General features: G+C 46.8%; 3 protein-coding genes across 3 annotated transcripts; 1 reads left to right on the plus strand and 2 right to left on the minus strand.

Annotated features, from left to right (window-relative positions):
* LOC128714243 (uncharacterized) lies at positions 1–3,777 on the plus strand. The gene is made up of 3 exons (XM_053809118.1): positions 1–43; positions 2,398–2,722; positions 2,793–3,777. Exons 1-3 carry the CDS (start codon positions 1–3, stop codon positions 3,775–3,777), a joined length of 1,353 nt encoding a protein of 450 aa, XP_053665093.1.
* Positions 3,778–4,220: 443 nt separating this feature from the next.
* LOC128713213 (uncharacterized) lies at positions 4,221–10,386 on the minus strand. Its single transcript, XM_053808074.1, has 11 exons — positions 9,799–10,386; positions 9,572–9,699; positions 9,323–9,459; positions 8,192–8,783; positions 7,840–8,109; positions 7,736–7,793; positions 5,913–6,536; positions 5,712–5,839; positions 5,500–5,636; positions 4,585–5,185; positions 4,221–4,512 (listed from the first exon to the last, which is right to left on the minus strand). Exons 1-11 carry the CDS (start codon positions 9,976–9,978, stop codon positions 4,221–4,223), a joined length of 3,147 nt encoding a protein of 1,048 aa, XP_053664049.1. The 5' UTR covers positions 9,979–10,386.
* An 895-nt stretch (positions 10,387–11,281) lies between these two features.
* On the minus strand, positions 11,282–13,229 carry LOC128715582 (esterase B1-like). Its single transcript, XM_053810488.1, has 4 exons — positions 13,002–13,229; positions 12,436–12,917; positions 12,234–12,370; positions 11,282–12,171 (listed from the first exon to the last, which is right to left on the minus strand). The coding sequence occupies exons 1-4, from the start codon at positions 13,227–13,229 to the stop codon at positions 11,282–11,284; spliced, it is 1,737 nt and encodes a 578-aa protein (XP_053666463.1).
* Positions 13,230–13,488: the final 259 nt, after the last annotated feature.

The raw sequence follows: 13,488 nt of genomic DNA on the forward strand, positions 1-13,488 counted from the left end.
ATGACCGTCCCGCCGGTGATGGAGCTTACGGAGGAGGAGAAAGGTAAACGTGGGGGAGTGTTTTTCCGCGTGAAAGTGAAAATGCATCCTTACGAACAGCGGACCGTAAGGGTGCAGAATGCGATAGTGCAGCACTTTGTTGTTGTGTACGGAACTCGCAAAGCTGAAAACTCACCGGTGGGGATCCTTGTCAAAACTGCTCGAAGTTTTCCCCTGCACGAATTTTCCACCATTCGCACGATTCTGCGCAATCGGCCAGAGTGCAATGTGTCACATTCAAAGTCGTTGTTTTCCTTTGTTCGAGTAGCATATGGACCGGTTGCAACGATTTTACACAACAACGTGTGAAATGACAATCTCATCAGTTGACGCGTGTTTGTATCGAGTAATGAAAAATCCAAACGTTTAACAATACGCAAGCTCACTAACAATTAGCGTTCAGCGCAGTAGGAAAAGTGTTGGAAAAGTGATGATTTCCTCCACACGCCATCTACAACGCAGCACGCTATCGCGAGTCTAGAAAACCCCCCGGTTTGAGAACACAATTAAATGGCTCTACTTAACGTTCATTCTACAAACGCTCATGCTAATCACAGCGATCGGGCGCTAAATAGTGAGTTCGTCTTCTCTGTCCATCCACCGGCACCGGCTGGGAGTAAGCGAAAAAAACGGAAACAATAATAATTACATTTAAATGAGCATGTAAGCGATCCGTAACGGTGACTAAAACCGGCCGATTTGGTTCAGTAAGCTTGATGCATATTTAATTGAGACGTTTCGTTTGAATTATATTGTGTTTTCGCTAAGCAGCGAACACGAAACTTGAATAATCGTTAGTCAATATTTGTTTTACCAGCAAATAGGTTTAGATTTAGCGTAGGACAGTTGAATGAATTAGAAACTGCATTCAAATATACATCCGATCGAAGCAAATGCTGCACTTGACCTCAAACGTATCGAATTCGGGTTTGGCGCACAATCGACGGCCATAGTTTAATCAGCTGGGGTAAAACTGACCAGCTTGATACTGTACGGTGATAAGATTGTGCACGTCAATATGTGTGGTGTCGCTTAGCTCACGTGTTTGGGAGGTAAACTCACTCATCTTGCTAGTTTGCCTTTGCATTGCCGTAGCCGTACCAGACAGACACGCCGCGGGAAGCCTACGATCGATTTGAGCTAAGCACCAGCCCTCCCCCACTCATCCATAAGGTGTAGCGTTCTTATGTAAGCTCGCACTGATCAGCTCGTCAGACATGGTCCCCATTGTATTGAAGGGATCGGGGTTCAAATACAATATAAATGATCCAGCAATTTTCATGAGCAACAAGAAAAAAAACGCCCCAACTTACCGACACTGTAGCGATTTACTCAACGGGGTGTAGTTTTAAGTCTGGAAGAGCGATGTGAAAAGAAGTTGCTGATGTTGTGTGGTTTCCAATTCTCATTCCTTACTTCTCCTGTCACACTTTGCTGTCCACTTGAGAATCGTAATTTTTGAAGATCGAAACGGAAAGCTTTGTTGCCAAGAATAGCACACGATCATGACGGCGAGCATGACGAAAGGGATTTGCGGAGTAGCGGAGGTTCTAACGAGCTTTTCGGGCGTACGAGACGCGTAAAGTGGAATGTTCTCTCCAACCGCAAGCAAAGATGATTCTGGCGAAATCACAAACCGGGGGTTGATGTGTGTAGAAAATAGGGTTTGAAATTAATTGTTCGGATGGGAATGAGAATGCGAATATCCGCTTCGTTCATAGTGGTGGTTCGTTGCGCTGGTAAAAGGTGGCAGCAATGTTTGGCGAACAATGTGGAATGGTTTTGTTACTGCTGTTAATCGAATTTATGAACCATATTGATGGAAATAGTCGATTGTCGGCAAACGTATTGACTTCCTTGTTTGTCACGCCTTGAAGTAACTTTTTTTTCAATCTTTGGAACTGCTGTAGGAATACAATAAGTTTCTTATTATTCAAAGAACTCATTCATCTGTACTGGACGATGCCTTCTATATGCACTTGAAAGACAAAAAACCTGCTTAGCTAAGTGATCCGGTGCCATCAGAGCAACCTGTTGCAAAAGTATTACAAAGTCCACCAGCGTTTTTGTGGTAAATTCTTAAGATCTCGAATAACTTTGACATCACGATCGCTCCTCATGATTGCATAATTCCTTTTGATATTGTTCTCTTCATTTTTATCTATATTTACTCGTGTCTTTACTATTGTATCTCGTTGTGAAATTCGTTATAGTAGGAGAATGTAGGTTAGGAGTTCTTTCTAAAACTTAATTAACTAGATACTCATAATTATGTTTTTATTCTGGAGATATTAAAAAGATCACAAACCGACGGTAGTATCATTGTAATAATTCTCATTCTTCCCACCTTCATCACAGAGGCCAAGCAGTACTTCATACGTCTTTTTGCGGCCTTCAGCAAACCGTGCGATGTTGGAACTGGGGCGGATCTGGACACACGCCTGCCAGCCTGGTTCGATGAGGCCAAATTCAAACGCGGTCAAAAGTTCTACAGCGACAACCGGTTCGGTATCCTACAGGCCAACTTCTGCAGTCTGCTAGTGCTGTTGGCCGATCCGAAAGGGCTTCGCATTCTGGAGCACACGAACAAGTCGAATACGACGGAGACAGCCCGCAAGCGCTACATATCCACGTTTCTGCACATGAGCGACTGGTACGAGTGTGAGCTGGTGCCGGGATCAAAGTAATTATCGTCCTGCTTTTCGTGACTTACCACAGCTTTTCTAACGCTAGTAAATGAATTCTTGTTGTAGATCATGGAAATCCCTGTCGCAGGTTCGCCGCATGCATCTGAGTGCCTCAAATAGCGCCAAAAAGCGTAACCTAGGGTTCATCAGCCAACCGGAAATGGCGCTCACCACGTTTGGCTTTATGGGATTCCCGTTGGTGCGACCGCATCTGCTCGGCGTTCGCTATAACAATCGCGAGGATCGCGAAGCATTCGTGCACTTTTGGGCGGTGATCGGGTTTATGCTCGGTGTTGAGGATGAACACAACATGTGTCTGTTCCGGCTGGAGGTGGTCGAGATGATCTGTCACGTTGTAATCCGTTACGTGTTCGTACCTGCGCTCCAGCTCGAAACACAACTGCTCCGCCACATGATGGGTGCTATCGTGGATGCGTTCATGCCCTACATGCCGTTTCTCTCGTACGAAAGCATCATGTTTTTGACGCGTCGCCTTGTTGGCATTCCTGGCTACCAGTACGCGCTGGACTTACAAAAGGAGTACATCTGCCGACCGTTGCTAACGAAGGAGGAACTGGATGCGACGCTGGAGTACATATCACCGCGGGACGGCTACCGCCAGGTGGAGGCGATGTATCGTGCGATATTCACTGATAAGCTGCGGCTGTACACGGTCAAGGAGCTGCCGGATGAGATCAACCAGAACTACGTGGACACGGTACTGACAGGTGCCAACGGTACATACACACAACTCCCAGTTGAAGAGGAGGGCAACCATTCGCAGCATAAAAAATCTTCCGAACATCAGTTGCGAGAGTTGTTAGGCTTAAAGCACAACCAAGAATTGGTGGAGACGACGGTTGAGGACGAGCTCGAGTGGAACACGTACAGGAATGATAGCAAGCTAAAGCTTCTTCCGGACCGCGATCAAACCAACATTCGGTTGACGATACAGTGTCTTAATCTCTGTTACACCACGATTGGACGCTTCACAAACGAAATGGCCCTATCGTTCATACTTTACCGATTGAAGCGCCTGCACGGAAAGTGAGTTGGAGCGGTTGCTTAGTGTGCAGTACAAACAGACAACGAACAGGTTTATGGAGCAACAATGTAGTTTAACGTTTTCATTCACATAACCATTGATGTACGATAGTGTATAGCTTCTATGAGAAGGTTTTTACGATATGGGACGTAGTTCGAACGAAACAGGGAACAAATGTAATCCAAAGCAATAAAATGACATATTTTTTACGCACAGGTTCTGAAAGAGGGTGATTTGAGATAGTTTGTATATTTTAACCACAAGTACCTGCTTACATAAAAGCTTTGCTTATTTAAAATGTAGAGAAACCTTAAGTTGTCAGACATTTGATATCTGTTTTCCAATGTCATGTACTGAATTCCTTAGACACTATTCTAATGTCTGATAGTTACCTTACTCCACTAACAGCTATACATTTACCTTTTATCACAAAAGTGTTCTTCTCGCTTTCAAGGGTGACTCGTTTGATAAGTTTCTAGTAATTCTCGCCAAAAGTACGCTCGTTCCCTGCACGGATCGATCAGCATTTTCGGCTGCACATTGATCTCGAGACAGTCGAGTTGGAAGTTCGTCGAACCATCGCGTGGAATTTTCCCTACTGGACGCCACTGCACATCTACCACATCGCGCGAATCAACTGACGGATCTCCATGCTTGGCAAAACTGGTCCAGAGTGCTACAAAATTATCACGCACTCGACATTCATCACTGGAAGGTGCAAAGTTTGGTAAAAACATGGGACTGCAATGGAGAAACAGAGCAAGTTCTTTAATATCTGAATGTTATGAAATACAATGGCCGGTCGGTACTTACTTGAACATGTACATCAAATCGTCACCGTGGCATGCACCCGTGACGGTCGCACTAGAGAACAATCGCTTCAGCAAACTGAACCGACCGTCGTACGTGAAGCGGTAATGGTAGTGCCGAAGGTTCGGCTGATACTTGGCCAACCATTCGGCGTTAATGGCGGAATCCATCATGAAGATCACATCTGTGAACAGGTGCTTGATCTGATCGGTAGACCACGCGGACGGTGGTTCGTCGGAGAAGTAAAACCTGCGTATCTTGTTCGTCACCTCGGTCCGCTCCGTGGGCGTCAGGTGACGGAACAGCTTTGCCGTCAAGCGTCCGGGAAGATGCCGTATGTCTTCCGCGCGAATCTTGGTTCGTAAAATGTACAGACCGAGGATGCCTTCCGCATCGTTGCAGCCCTCGAGCAGGGGCATACGGAGTGTGTCATACGATTTCAGTAGCACTTCTGGGGCTTGCGTAATGATGGAGTGCTCCGTTAGCGTTTGCTCCACGACTGGGAGAAAGATGAAGACAAGATCAGCCTGTTTTTCTGCACCCTGTCCGAGGGCTTTACGTTGGTGAGTGGCTAATAGTTTTGCTGGAACTTGTTGCAGGGTTTCTGTAAGATAAATGTGCGAACGCGATGTATGAATAGGATTCGTTAATTTTGAAAAAGTTTACTATCAAACTGCTTTGAAACAGAATTGCAAAAATGAACAACTATTAACATTTGCATAAGATATTATTGCAAAAACTATTAGTTTGCTTAATGAGAGTAGCGACACTAAACAAAGTAATCTACAAACTGTCATTTTCTGAAGAAAACTATTTTTCGCATCGTAAAGAAACCTTTTGCAAAGCTAATTTGCATCAAGTGCCCGCATCGAAATATCTGGAAGAAAAACAAGCAAAAGCAAGCATCTCTAAACCTACCTAGCGCGCCCTGTTGACTTGTTCCGCTGTACCCAAAATGACGCGCCAGATTGAAGGCCATCTCTAGTGGGTTTGCCTGCATGAAAGAGCTCGAGCAGACGACCCCGCTCTGGCAGATAACTCGATGAAAATATTTCCTACGAGAGATGGAAAGTTTGTTAGCAACGATCTTATAAACCGCGATCGAGAAAGTTGTTCCGGTCGAAAGATACCTTGAGTTTGGTGAGAGCATGTGCAGATACGCCGAGAAACTGCCAGCACTTTCACCGAACAGCGTTACATTGGTTGGATCGCCTCCGAAGCATGTAATATTTTGATTAATCCACCGGAGTGCCATTAGCTGAAGAGGAAAAGCAAGACGTAAAATCGATGCTTGCTGCTCAGATTTGCGAAGGTCAGAACGGAGCACTTACTTGATCTTTGAGGCCTGCATTTCCCTCGATGCCGGCTTCGGGGAGATAAAGAAACCCAAACGGACCCAGGCGATAGTTGATGGTGACGACGAGTACATCTCGTTGCAAAAAGTACTCCGGATTGTAGAACAGACTGCTACCACTTCCACATACGAAACCTCCTCCGTGCAAAAACACCATCACGGGTAGTCCATTTGCTTTGGTCGGTGGCTCTTCCCCATCGGCTGGAAGATGGGGTGTGTAGACATTCAAGTAGAGTCCACTTTCCGAACCAAATACAAAACCGGAGAAGAAATCGAGCTGAATATAGTCGCTCCGTTCGGCGTAACAGTTCAGAACCGGTTTGCGGAACCGTTCCAAAGGAACTGGTGCCTTGAAGCGTAGCTTCCCGACCGGGGACTCCGCGTACGGCACTCCCTTGAAGTAGTAGTAACGGGCGCCATTCGGGAGGCGGGCTGAAATACCACGCAGCTTACCCTGCCGTACGGTGACGACCGGACAGTCACGTGGAGGACGTAGACGCACGTGGAGATGATGCACCAGGAACGCGATGACCGCTGTTCCTAATCGCACCACCGCTAGCACGTATTGCCACAAATTAGTCCATTCCACCATCGTACCAATCTATCTCGCGTATACGCACCCAAGCATGCACGCACTGGGCGAGCGATCTTCGGTGTGGAACGGTGAGGAACACACGCACTCGGCTCGACCGCGACCGATCAGCTGGCGGTTTACTAACAAACTGACGGACAAACAAACCACACTGACCGACTGACTGACTGACTGGCTCTCGCTCAGAGAAGGGTGTGTACAGACGGTAGATTTGTTTGTCCCGCGAATGGTGGCGCTCCGTTCAGAATGCGTTCGTGCCAGTGGTGCGCAATCGTTTAAATGACCTTTACAATGTTTATTTAAATAGTTCATTCGTCCAACTGTCCACTCGTTGGCGTTTGCAACTTGAATTTGAATGTGAGAACCGTGTTGATGAAGTAGTTGTATCGTGGGCATTAATGCATCTAAGTTTTAAATGCTTTTATAATTTTATCCTAAATTGAATTGAATTATGTCCTTCCCGTATAAAAAATAGAATATTCGAGATTAATTCATTTTCCAAACAAAGAACACAAATAGTTATGTTTCAGCAACTACCAATAACTCTAAGGTCTTTTATCCCTTCTCTACTCTTATTTAAATTATTTTACACACTCCACTTTGATGGCTTGCGCATCCCTGGCAGAAATGAAATTTATTGTTTGGGTGGGGAGCAGAGAAAATAAAGCTTGAACGCATACAAATGCATCCCACCTTTGAACGGCACCGTGGCTCCACCGCGATTGTAAACACACCAATGTGCGCTTGAGTCGTCCACAACACTTCAAGAAATATATTTGTTATACCAAAAGTTCATCTAATCAATCTTCGTATACGTTGCTTGTGGAAGATAAATATATTACCTTTATTAATTTTATTAAATTGACATTACTTTGGATAAAACAGCTTTTAATGATGCTAAAAATGAAGCTGATCTTAATTTGAAAATTTACCTGAAATAGCATTAAGTTTATAACATTCTGTGAAACATGCAATTTTTTATTGATTTGAACATTCAACCAAAACCTTTCGGGAAATCACAACTTGCACGAGTACGAGTACTTGCCCTTGCCATTTTATCGAGGCATTTGTTTTAAAGCCCGCAATTATTAATTGTGATGCCAAATATACGAACAGTTAGATAAATATTTGAGTTATGGTGGGACGAAAAAAAGTGACTGCTGGTTACGGAATTTTACACCAGACATTTATTTGGCGAACGGGTTTACACGCATTAGCACCTGGCTGTTAATATCACCATGTAGCCCCACAAACGTTGACACTCTTCTGGCACGTTGGACGAACTTCACGTTACAGATAGCCGGAACGATACTTTTTCAGCAGTCCTCGCCACAGCTGTATTCGTCCGGCGCCCGGGTTTCGTACCATTCGCGGTATGGTGTTAATCTCAAGACAGTCCAGCTGGAAGTCGTCCGAATCGCGTGCAATCTTTGGAACTGGTTCCCACCGCACCGGTACCAAGCTGGAGGGCACGTCACGGTTTGGATCACCATGCTTCGCGAAACTAGTCCAGAGAGCAATGAAGATGTCTCGCACACGACACTCGGGGCTACTTGGAGGCAGTTTCGGTAGGAAGCCAGGACTGTGGATGAAACATTTGAGGATGGTTTTAGCAGGCACATTATGTAACTACACCGATCATGTTCGGATTCTAGATAACGTACTTGAACATATACATCGTATCATCAGCATGGCAAGCGCCGTGCACGTGGGAAAGCATAAAGAGGCGTTTGATCAAACTAAACCGACCGACGTACGAGAAGCGATAGTGAAAGTGGGGCGCGTTCGGCTGAAACTTTGCCAACCATTCAGCACTGGTGGCAGAGTTTGTGATGAACGTGTTATCGGACATGACATCGCACATGTTATCGATCGTACGCTCGCCTACGGGACGATCACCAAAATAGAACCGCTGGATCTCCCGGCCTACGACACCGCGGTCCAGCTCAGGCGACCTGCCCAACAACACCGGCACGAACCGTTCCGGTGCCTTACCGAACGTCTTCCATCGTTTGCCCAAGCTACGCAGCGCCAAAATACCTTCGCCATCATTGCATCCTTCCATCAGTGGCATTCGTAGCGTATCGTAGGACTTTAGGATATCCATAGGGTGTTGCGTTATGATGCTGTCATCTGTCTGGCGCTGTTCAATCACCGGGCGGAAGATAAAGATTAGGGCCAGTTGCTTCTCTGCCTCGCTGATCGCTTCGTTTTGATGTTTCGCCAGCTCCGCTGCTGACACCTGTTCGAGGGTTTCTGGAGAAGTTGAAGGGAGGCCACTGATTAATGGTTACGGACACTAACAAGCATGACACGCGCCGGTGAGTTATGGTTCCATTTTTTTTGTGTTACAATTGAACTATTTCGGGTGATGTTTTTTGGACGGCTGGAGGATCTTCAAACGATCATTTATCAAACAAACACAATGAGAGAGCATGAACATTGGCGAACGAGCACAGACTTCAAAGTGGATTGTCGACTTCAAATGGACGTAATAAAGGTTAGTTGTTTTGCTGTTGTATTGGCTGTCTTGTTAACATCTTTGTAAACTAAGTACTTTTTCAGAATAAGTAGAAGCCATTCACTTAAAACCAATGTATCTTACATTAAAATGAAACATTGTGTCTTATGCTCTTTCATGTCACATATCTTTGAAAGGCTACGTTAGGTTAGTAATCCCTTCAGAACCAGGTCGTAAAATCTTTAAAAGCCATCCACAGTGATAATCTTATCAACAAGTTTATCGATGATCTCACCAAAAGGCAGCTCCATACATAACACATCCCCATACTCACCAAGCACGCCCTGGTCGGAGTCACCGGTGTAGCCGAAAAATCGTGCCAGTTTGCGTGCCTTAACTTCCGGTTCCACCTGAAAGAACGAGTCCGTAATGGCCACACCGCTCTGGCATATCGCCCGATGGATGTACTTCCTACAAAAAAAAACACACGCAAGCGCCAAAGGTTAAACACATCGGGCGATAGTGGCGATAACCGATGCTTTAGGCAAATACTTAGTCATCGTGTCGATTGGCGAACGCTAACCTCGAGTTCGGCGATAGGTAGTGCAAATATGTCGACATGCTACCGGCACTTTCGCCAAACAATGTTACATTATCCGGATTGCCACCGAACTGAGCAATGTTTTCATTTACCCATTTCAGTGCGAGCAGCTAACGGTGAGAAAACAAACAACCCCGTACCGGTTATTAATCGTTGACACTTTCCATTTCAAGCGGGTTTGCGTGAACAACACGCTGACGACACCGTACCTGATCTTTGAGGCCCGCATTTCCCGGGATGCCCGCGGACGGAAGGCAGAGAAACCCGAGCGGTCCCAGCCGATAGTTGATGGTGACCACGAGCACATCCTGTTGGATGAAGTATTCCGGATTGTAGAAGAAGCTGCTACCGCTGCCACTCATGAAGCCACCGCCATGGATGTACACCATCACTGGTAGCCGGGGAACTCCTTTGGTTGTGTCCGCTTCGCCCGGTAGTCGGGGCGTAAACACGTTGAGGTAGAGGCACGATTCGATACCGGTGACAACCGGTGAGAAGAAATCTTTCTGCACTCCATTGGCCCGCTCAGCATAACAATCGACGACCGGTTTGCGGAACCGTTCCAATGCAACCGGTGGTCGAAAGCGTAGCTTCCCAATCGGCGGCTCGGCGTACGGGATGCCCTTGAAGTAATGGAACTGGCCCCCATTCGGCAAGGTCGACGTAACGCCTCGTACCTTGCCCTGTTTCACACTAACCACCGGACGAACGGACGGCGGCCAGAAACGTATCCATTTGTGATGCACCACAAACAGAAGCAATCCGTACACAATGCGTAACAGTGCGCTGGCAAATTCGAACAGAACACGTGCCCTGCTTAACATCGTATTTTTTTTTTTAACCACCGAAACGTTCAAACACCAAACCACGAGTCCCGGCAACGATCGGATCAGTTCCGTGTGCGCGGTAAAGTAGAACTAATCACAAAAAATCCGCGTCTTTGCGCGCGAACGTATTGACCACGTTCGCATCGCTCCCGGGGAGAGGGACACATACATGAACATACCGTGTTGTACATAGGGAGCCACAGTATCTTATCGCGGGAGCACTGGTAGTGCTTCATTGAACAGACCCTGTACCGATCCAGTCTTGAGACATTTGTGGACGAGGTGCTGTTGTCCCTGGGGGAGAAGCGCATGTATGAGTGATTTCACCAAGCCAAGTGATTAGCTATCTTTGCTTGCCGCACGCAGTTGTTTTGCGACCAACCGGTTACTGTGGCAAGTAGTGACGCCGTTGCATTCCCCCTGTGGTAGAGCAGGGAGAGATCCCATCGGGTTCAGAGTACAAGCTCACGACGATCCGAGTGTGACGATAGGATGAATCAAAATAAATGCTTTGTCAGCGGTACGTGATAGTGCACTGGCAGATACAATTAGACCAGATTCTTCGCATAGCAGAACATGTGATAAGAATCATTTATTTAATTAGTTCCAGAGACGACACTAATAAAGAAAGAGGAATACTGTGCCGTACTACTTGAGAATGACTTGGGAATGTTTTATTCGAGTGCCATGCCACGATGCCGTGAGTGACAGTTTGTTAACAGAGCGCACGATAAGCCGCATGTGTGATCAATACTTATTCCACACATCCGTCACTTAGAATACAGCAAAGAAACTTAAACAGTGGATATAATACTTCCGAGATCAAACCATATGAAGATTCAGATTTGTCATAGCTGTCCCTTTCTCACTCTGGTAACATTCTTGAGCCATATCCGTACGTCCGAAACAGATCTCTCCAAAAAGTGGTCCGTTTTAGGAATGGATTCGGCACCATCTTCAAGCTCGTATCAATCTGCAGACATCGCAACCTGAAGTAATCCTTCCCGCACGGTTCTACAGGATCCCATCGTGTTAATCCGGTTGATCGGTCACCGCCTTCCGGCGTAGGGTTTCCTTGGTGAGCGAAATTGGACCACATTCTCACGAACGCTTTACGAACGAAGGTTTCATCTGCGTCTTCCGGCAATGTTGGATTAAGGGCCGAATGGAACATGTAGAACACATCATCCCCATGGCAGACACCCGGAAGGTGAGCCATATTCAGCAGGTGCTTAATATTGCCCAACCGACCATCGTGCGTGAAGTAGTAACAGTAATGTTTCACCTTTGGTTGATATTTCGCCACCAGTTCGGCCGCGGTTATTGTTGCGGTGATGTACTCATTGTCTGAAAGGACGTCCATCAGCGCCGGCAGAGTGACATCGCCGATTGGACGTGTTTGGAAGTAGAATTGTTTGACTTTTTTGCCCAGCTCACTTGCGTTGACGCCTGGTGGAAGGTGCAGCATCGGAGGCAGTAACCGTTCCGGATGGAGATTGTATTCGTTAAGATGCCTCTGAGCTTTTACCAGTGCGACCATACCTTCGCCACTGTTACACCCGGTAATCAAGGGAATGGGAGGATCGAGTTCAGTTTGCAGAGCGTCTAGAGGATGTTGAACGACGATAGCACCGGGACGATCACCTTCTATGACGGGACGGAATGGAAACTGTAATTCTTGATTGCGTTCGTCGTCCGCTAGCGTTTCTAGTTGGTGTTTGAATAGTGCCTTTGCTGGTGCTTTCAGGAGGACATCTGTAAAGACAGTAGACCGTAATTAAAAGTGAAGAAAGATTTAAAAATGAATTGCGTCTTACCTAGTGCTTCACTATCATTGGAACCGTGATAACCCATACACTTCGCTAGCTTGCGTGCCTTTGCGCTTGGATCGACTTGCAGGGCGAAGTCGGAACAAGCGACACCACTTTGACAGATCACTCGATGGAAGTACTTCCTATAAATGGAAACGAATTCATCTTTAAACGTTGCTCTTGATGCTGAAATGCCACTGACACGTACCTGGAAACAGGGGAAAGATAGTGCAGATAGGCCGCCTTAGCACCTGCACTTTCTCCAAACAGTGTAACATTGGTCGGATCACCACCGAACGGGGCAATGTTCTGCTGGATCCACCGTAACACCAACAACTGATCTTTCAGTCCAGCATTTCCGTCAACACCGGCCTCAGGGAAGCTTAGAAATCCGAGCGGCCCGAGCCGATAGTTGAACGTGACGATCACCACTCCCTCCTCCATAAAGTAACATGGATCGTACAGGAACGAGTCACCACTGCCACTGAGGAACCCTCCACCGTGAAGGTATACCATGACGGGAAGTCCGGAAGAGTTTTCACCGATCACTTTTGGCGTGTAAACGTTCAGAAACAAACCACCCTCCGATCCCACCAGCACGTTAAGAATCTGATCGTACTGCAAACACTTGCTGCCCTCAACGAAACACTCCAGCACGGGCTTTTGGAATGTTTCCAGCGGTACGGGAGGCTGTTGGAGACAAGGTTACGAGACGGCTCTGTCATCAAAACAATCGTTTCACTTCGCTGTCAACGCACAGCAACGATCACTCACCTTAAAGCGTAGATCACCGACGGGAGGCACGGCATAGGGAATGCCCTTGAATTGATGGTAATGTGTACCGCTCTGCGTCACACGCGTTAAACCGCGCACCTTACCCGGTCCTATCGTAACGGTACAGGTGTTTGCCGAGGGTGGACTCAGCTTGAGCCAAACACGGTTCAACCAAACCTTCAGTAGTCCGACGCACAGCCGCAGTACAGCCGCCAGGAAGGGTTGCATTTTGGTGACTGAGGTTTGGCTGTACGATCGCATTGAAGTCTTTACTAAATTCCAGGCCCGGCCCGGCCGTTGGACTCACGGTGGGCTAGTGTTGGTGGCGAGCGTATGGAAGCTATCCAACGCTAAGCGCAATGCAATCGTTTGCGTGAGCAACCTCCAACCATTAGCACTGGAAGCGAAAGTGTCCGGTGTTGCTTCTTTTCTGCTGAATGAAACAGTAAATGAAGAAGCATTGCATTGCCGACTGGAAGAGAACCAT

Source organism: Anopheles marshallii, chromosome 3 (assembly GCF_943734725.1).
Source record: "Anopheles marshallii chromosome 3, idAnoMarsDA_429_01, whole genome shotgun sequence".
Taxonomy (NCBI): domain Eukaryota; kingdom Metazoa; phylum Arthropoda; class Insecta; order Diptera; family Culicidae; genus Anopheles; species Anopheles marshallii.

What these genes read in the sequence shown, in the direction of transcription:
- LOC128713213 (XM_053808074.1), bottom strand. Translation starts at nt 9,978, where the DNA reads ATGGTGTACATCCATGGCGGTGGCTTCATGAGTGGCAGCGGTAGCAGC. An exon ending in ATGCTCTCACCAAACTCAAG is followed by an intron (nt 5,637 to 5,711) that starts GTATCTTTCGAC and finishes CATCTCTCGTAG; the next exon opens with GAAATATTTTCATCGAGTTA. An exon ending in GATTTGATGTACATGTTCAA is followed by an intron (nt 4,513 to 4,584) that starts GTAAGTACCGAC and finishes TCTCCATTGCAG; the next exon opens with TCCCATGTTTTTACCAAACT.
- LOC128714243 (XM_053809118.1), top strand. Translation starts at nt 1, where the DNA reads ATGACCGTCCCGCCGGTGATGGAGCTTACGGAGGAGGAGAAAG. An exon ending in GCTTACGGAGGAGGAGAAAG is followed by an intron (nt 44 to 2,397) that starts GTAAACGTGGGG and finishes CCTTCATCACAG; the next exon opens with AGGCCAAGCAGTACTTCATA. An exon ending in GAGCTGGTGCCGGGATCAAA is followed by an intron (nt 2,723 to 2,792) that starts GTAATTATCGTC and finishes TTCTTGTTGTAG; the next exon opens with ATCATGGAAATCCCTGTCGC.
- LOC128715582 (XM_053810488.1), bottom strand. Translation starts at nt 13,229, where the DNA reads ATGCAACCCTTCCTGGCGGCTGTACTGCGGCTGTGCGTCGGACTACTG. An exon ending in TATCTTTCCCCTGTTTCCAG is followed by an intron (nt 12,371 to 12,435) that starts GTACGTGTCAGT and finishes TTCCATTTATAG; the next exon opens with GAAGTACTTCCATCGAGTGA. An exon ending in CAATGATAGTGAAGCACTAG is followed by an intron (nt 12,172 to 12,233) that starts GTAAGACGCAAT and finishes CTGTCTTTACAG; the next exon opens with ATGTCCTCCTGAAAGCACCA.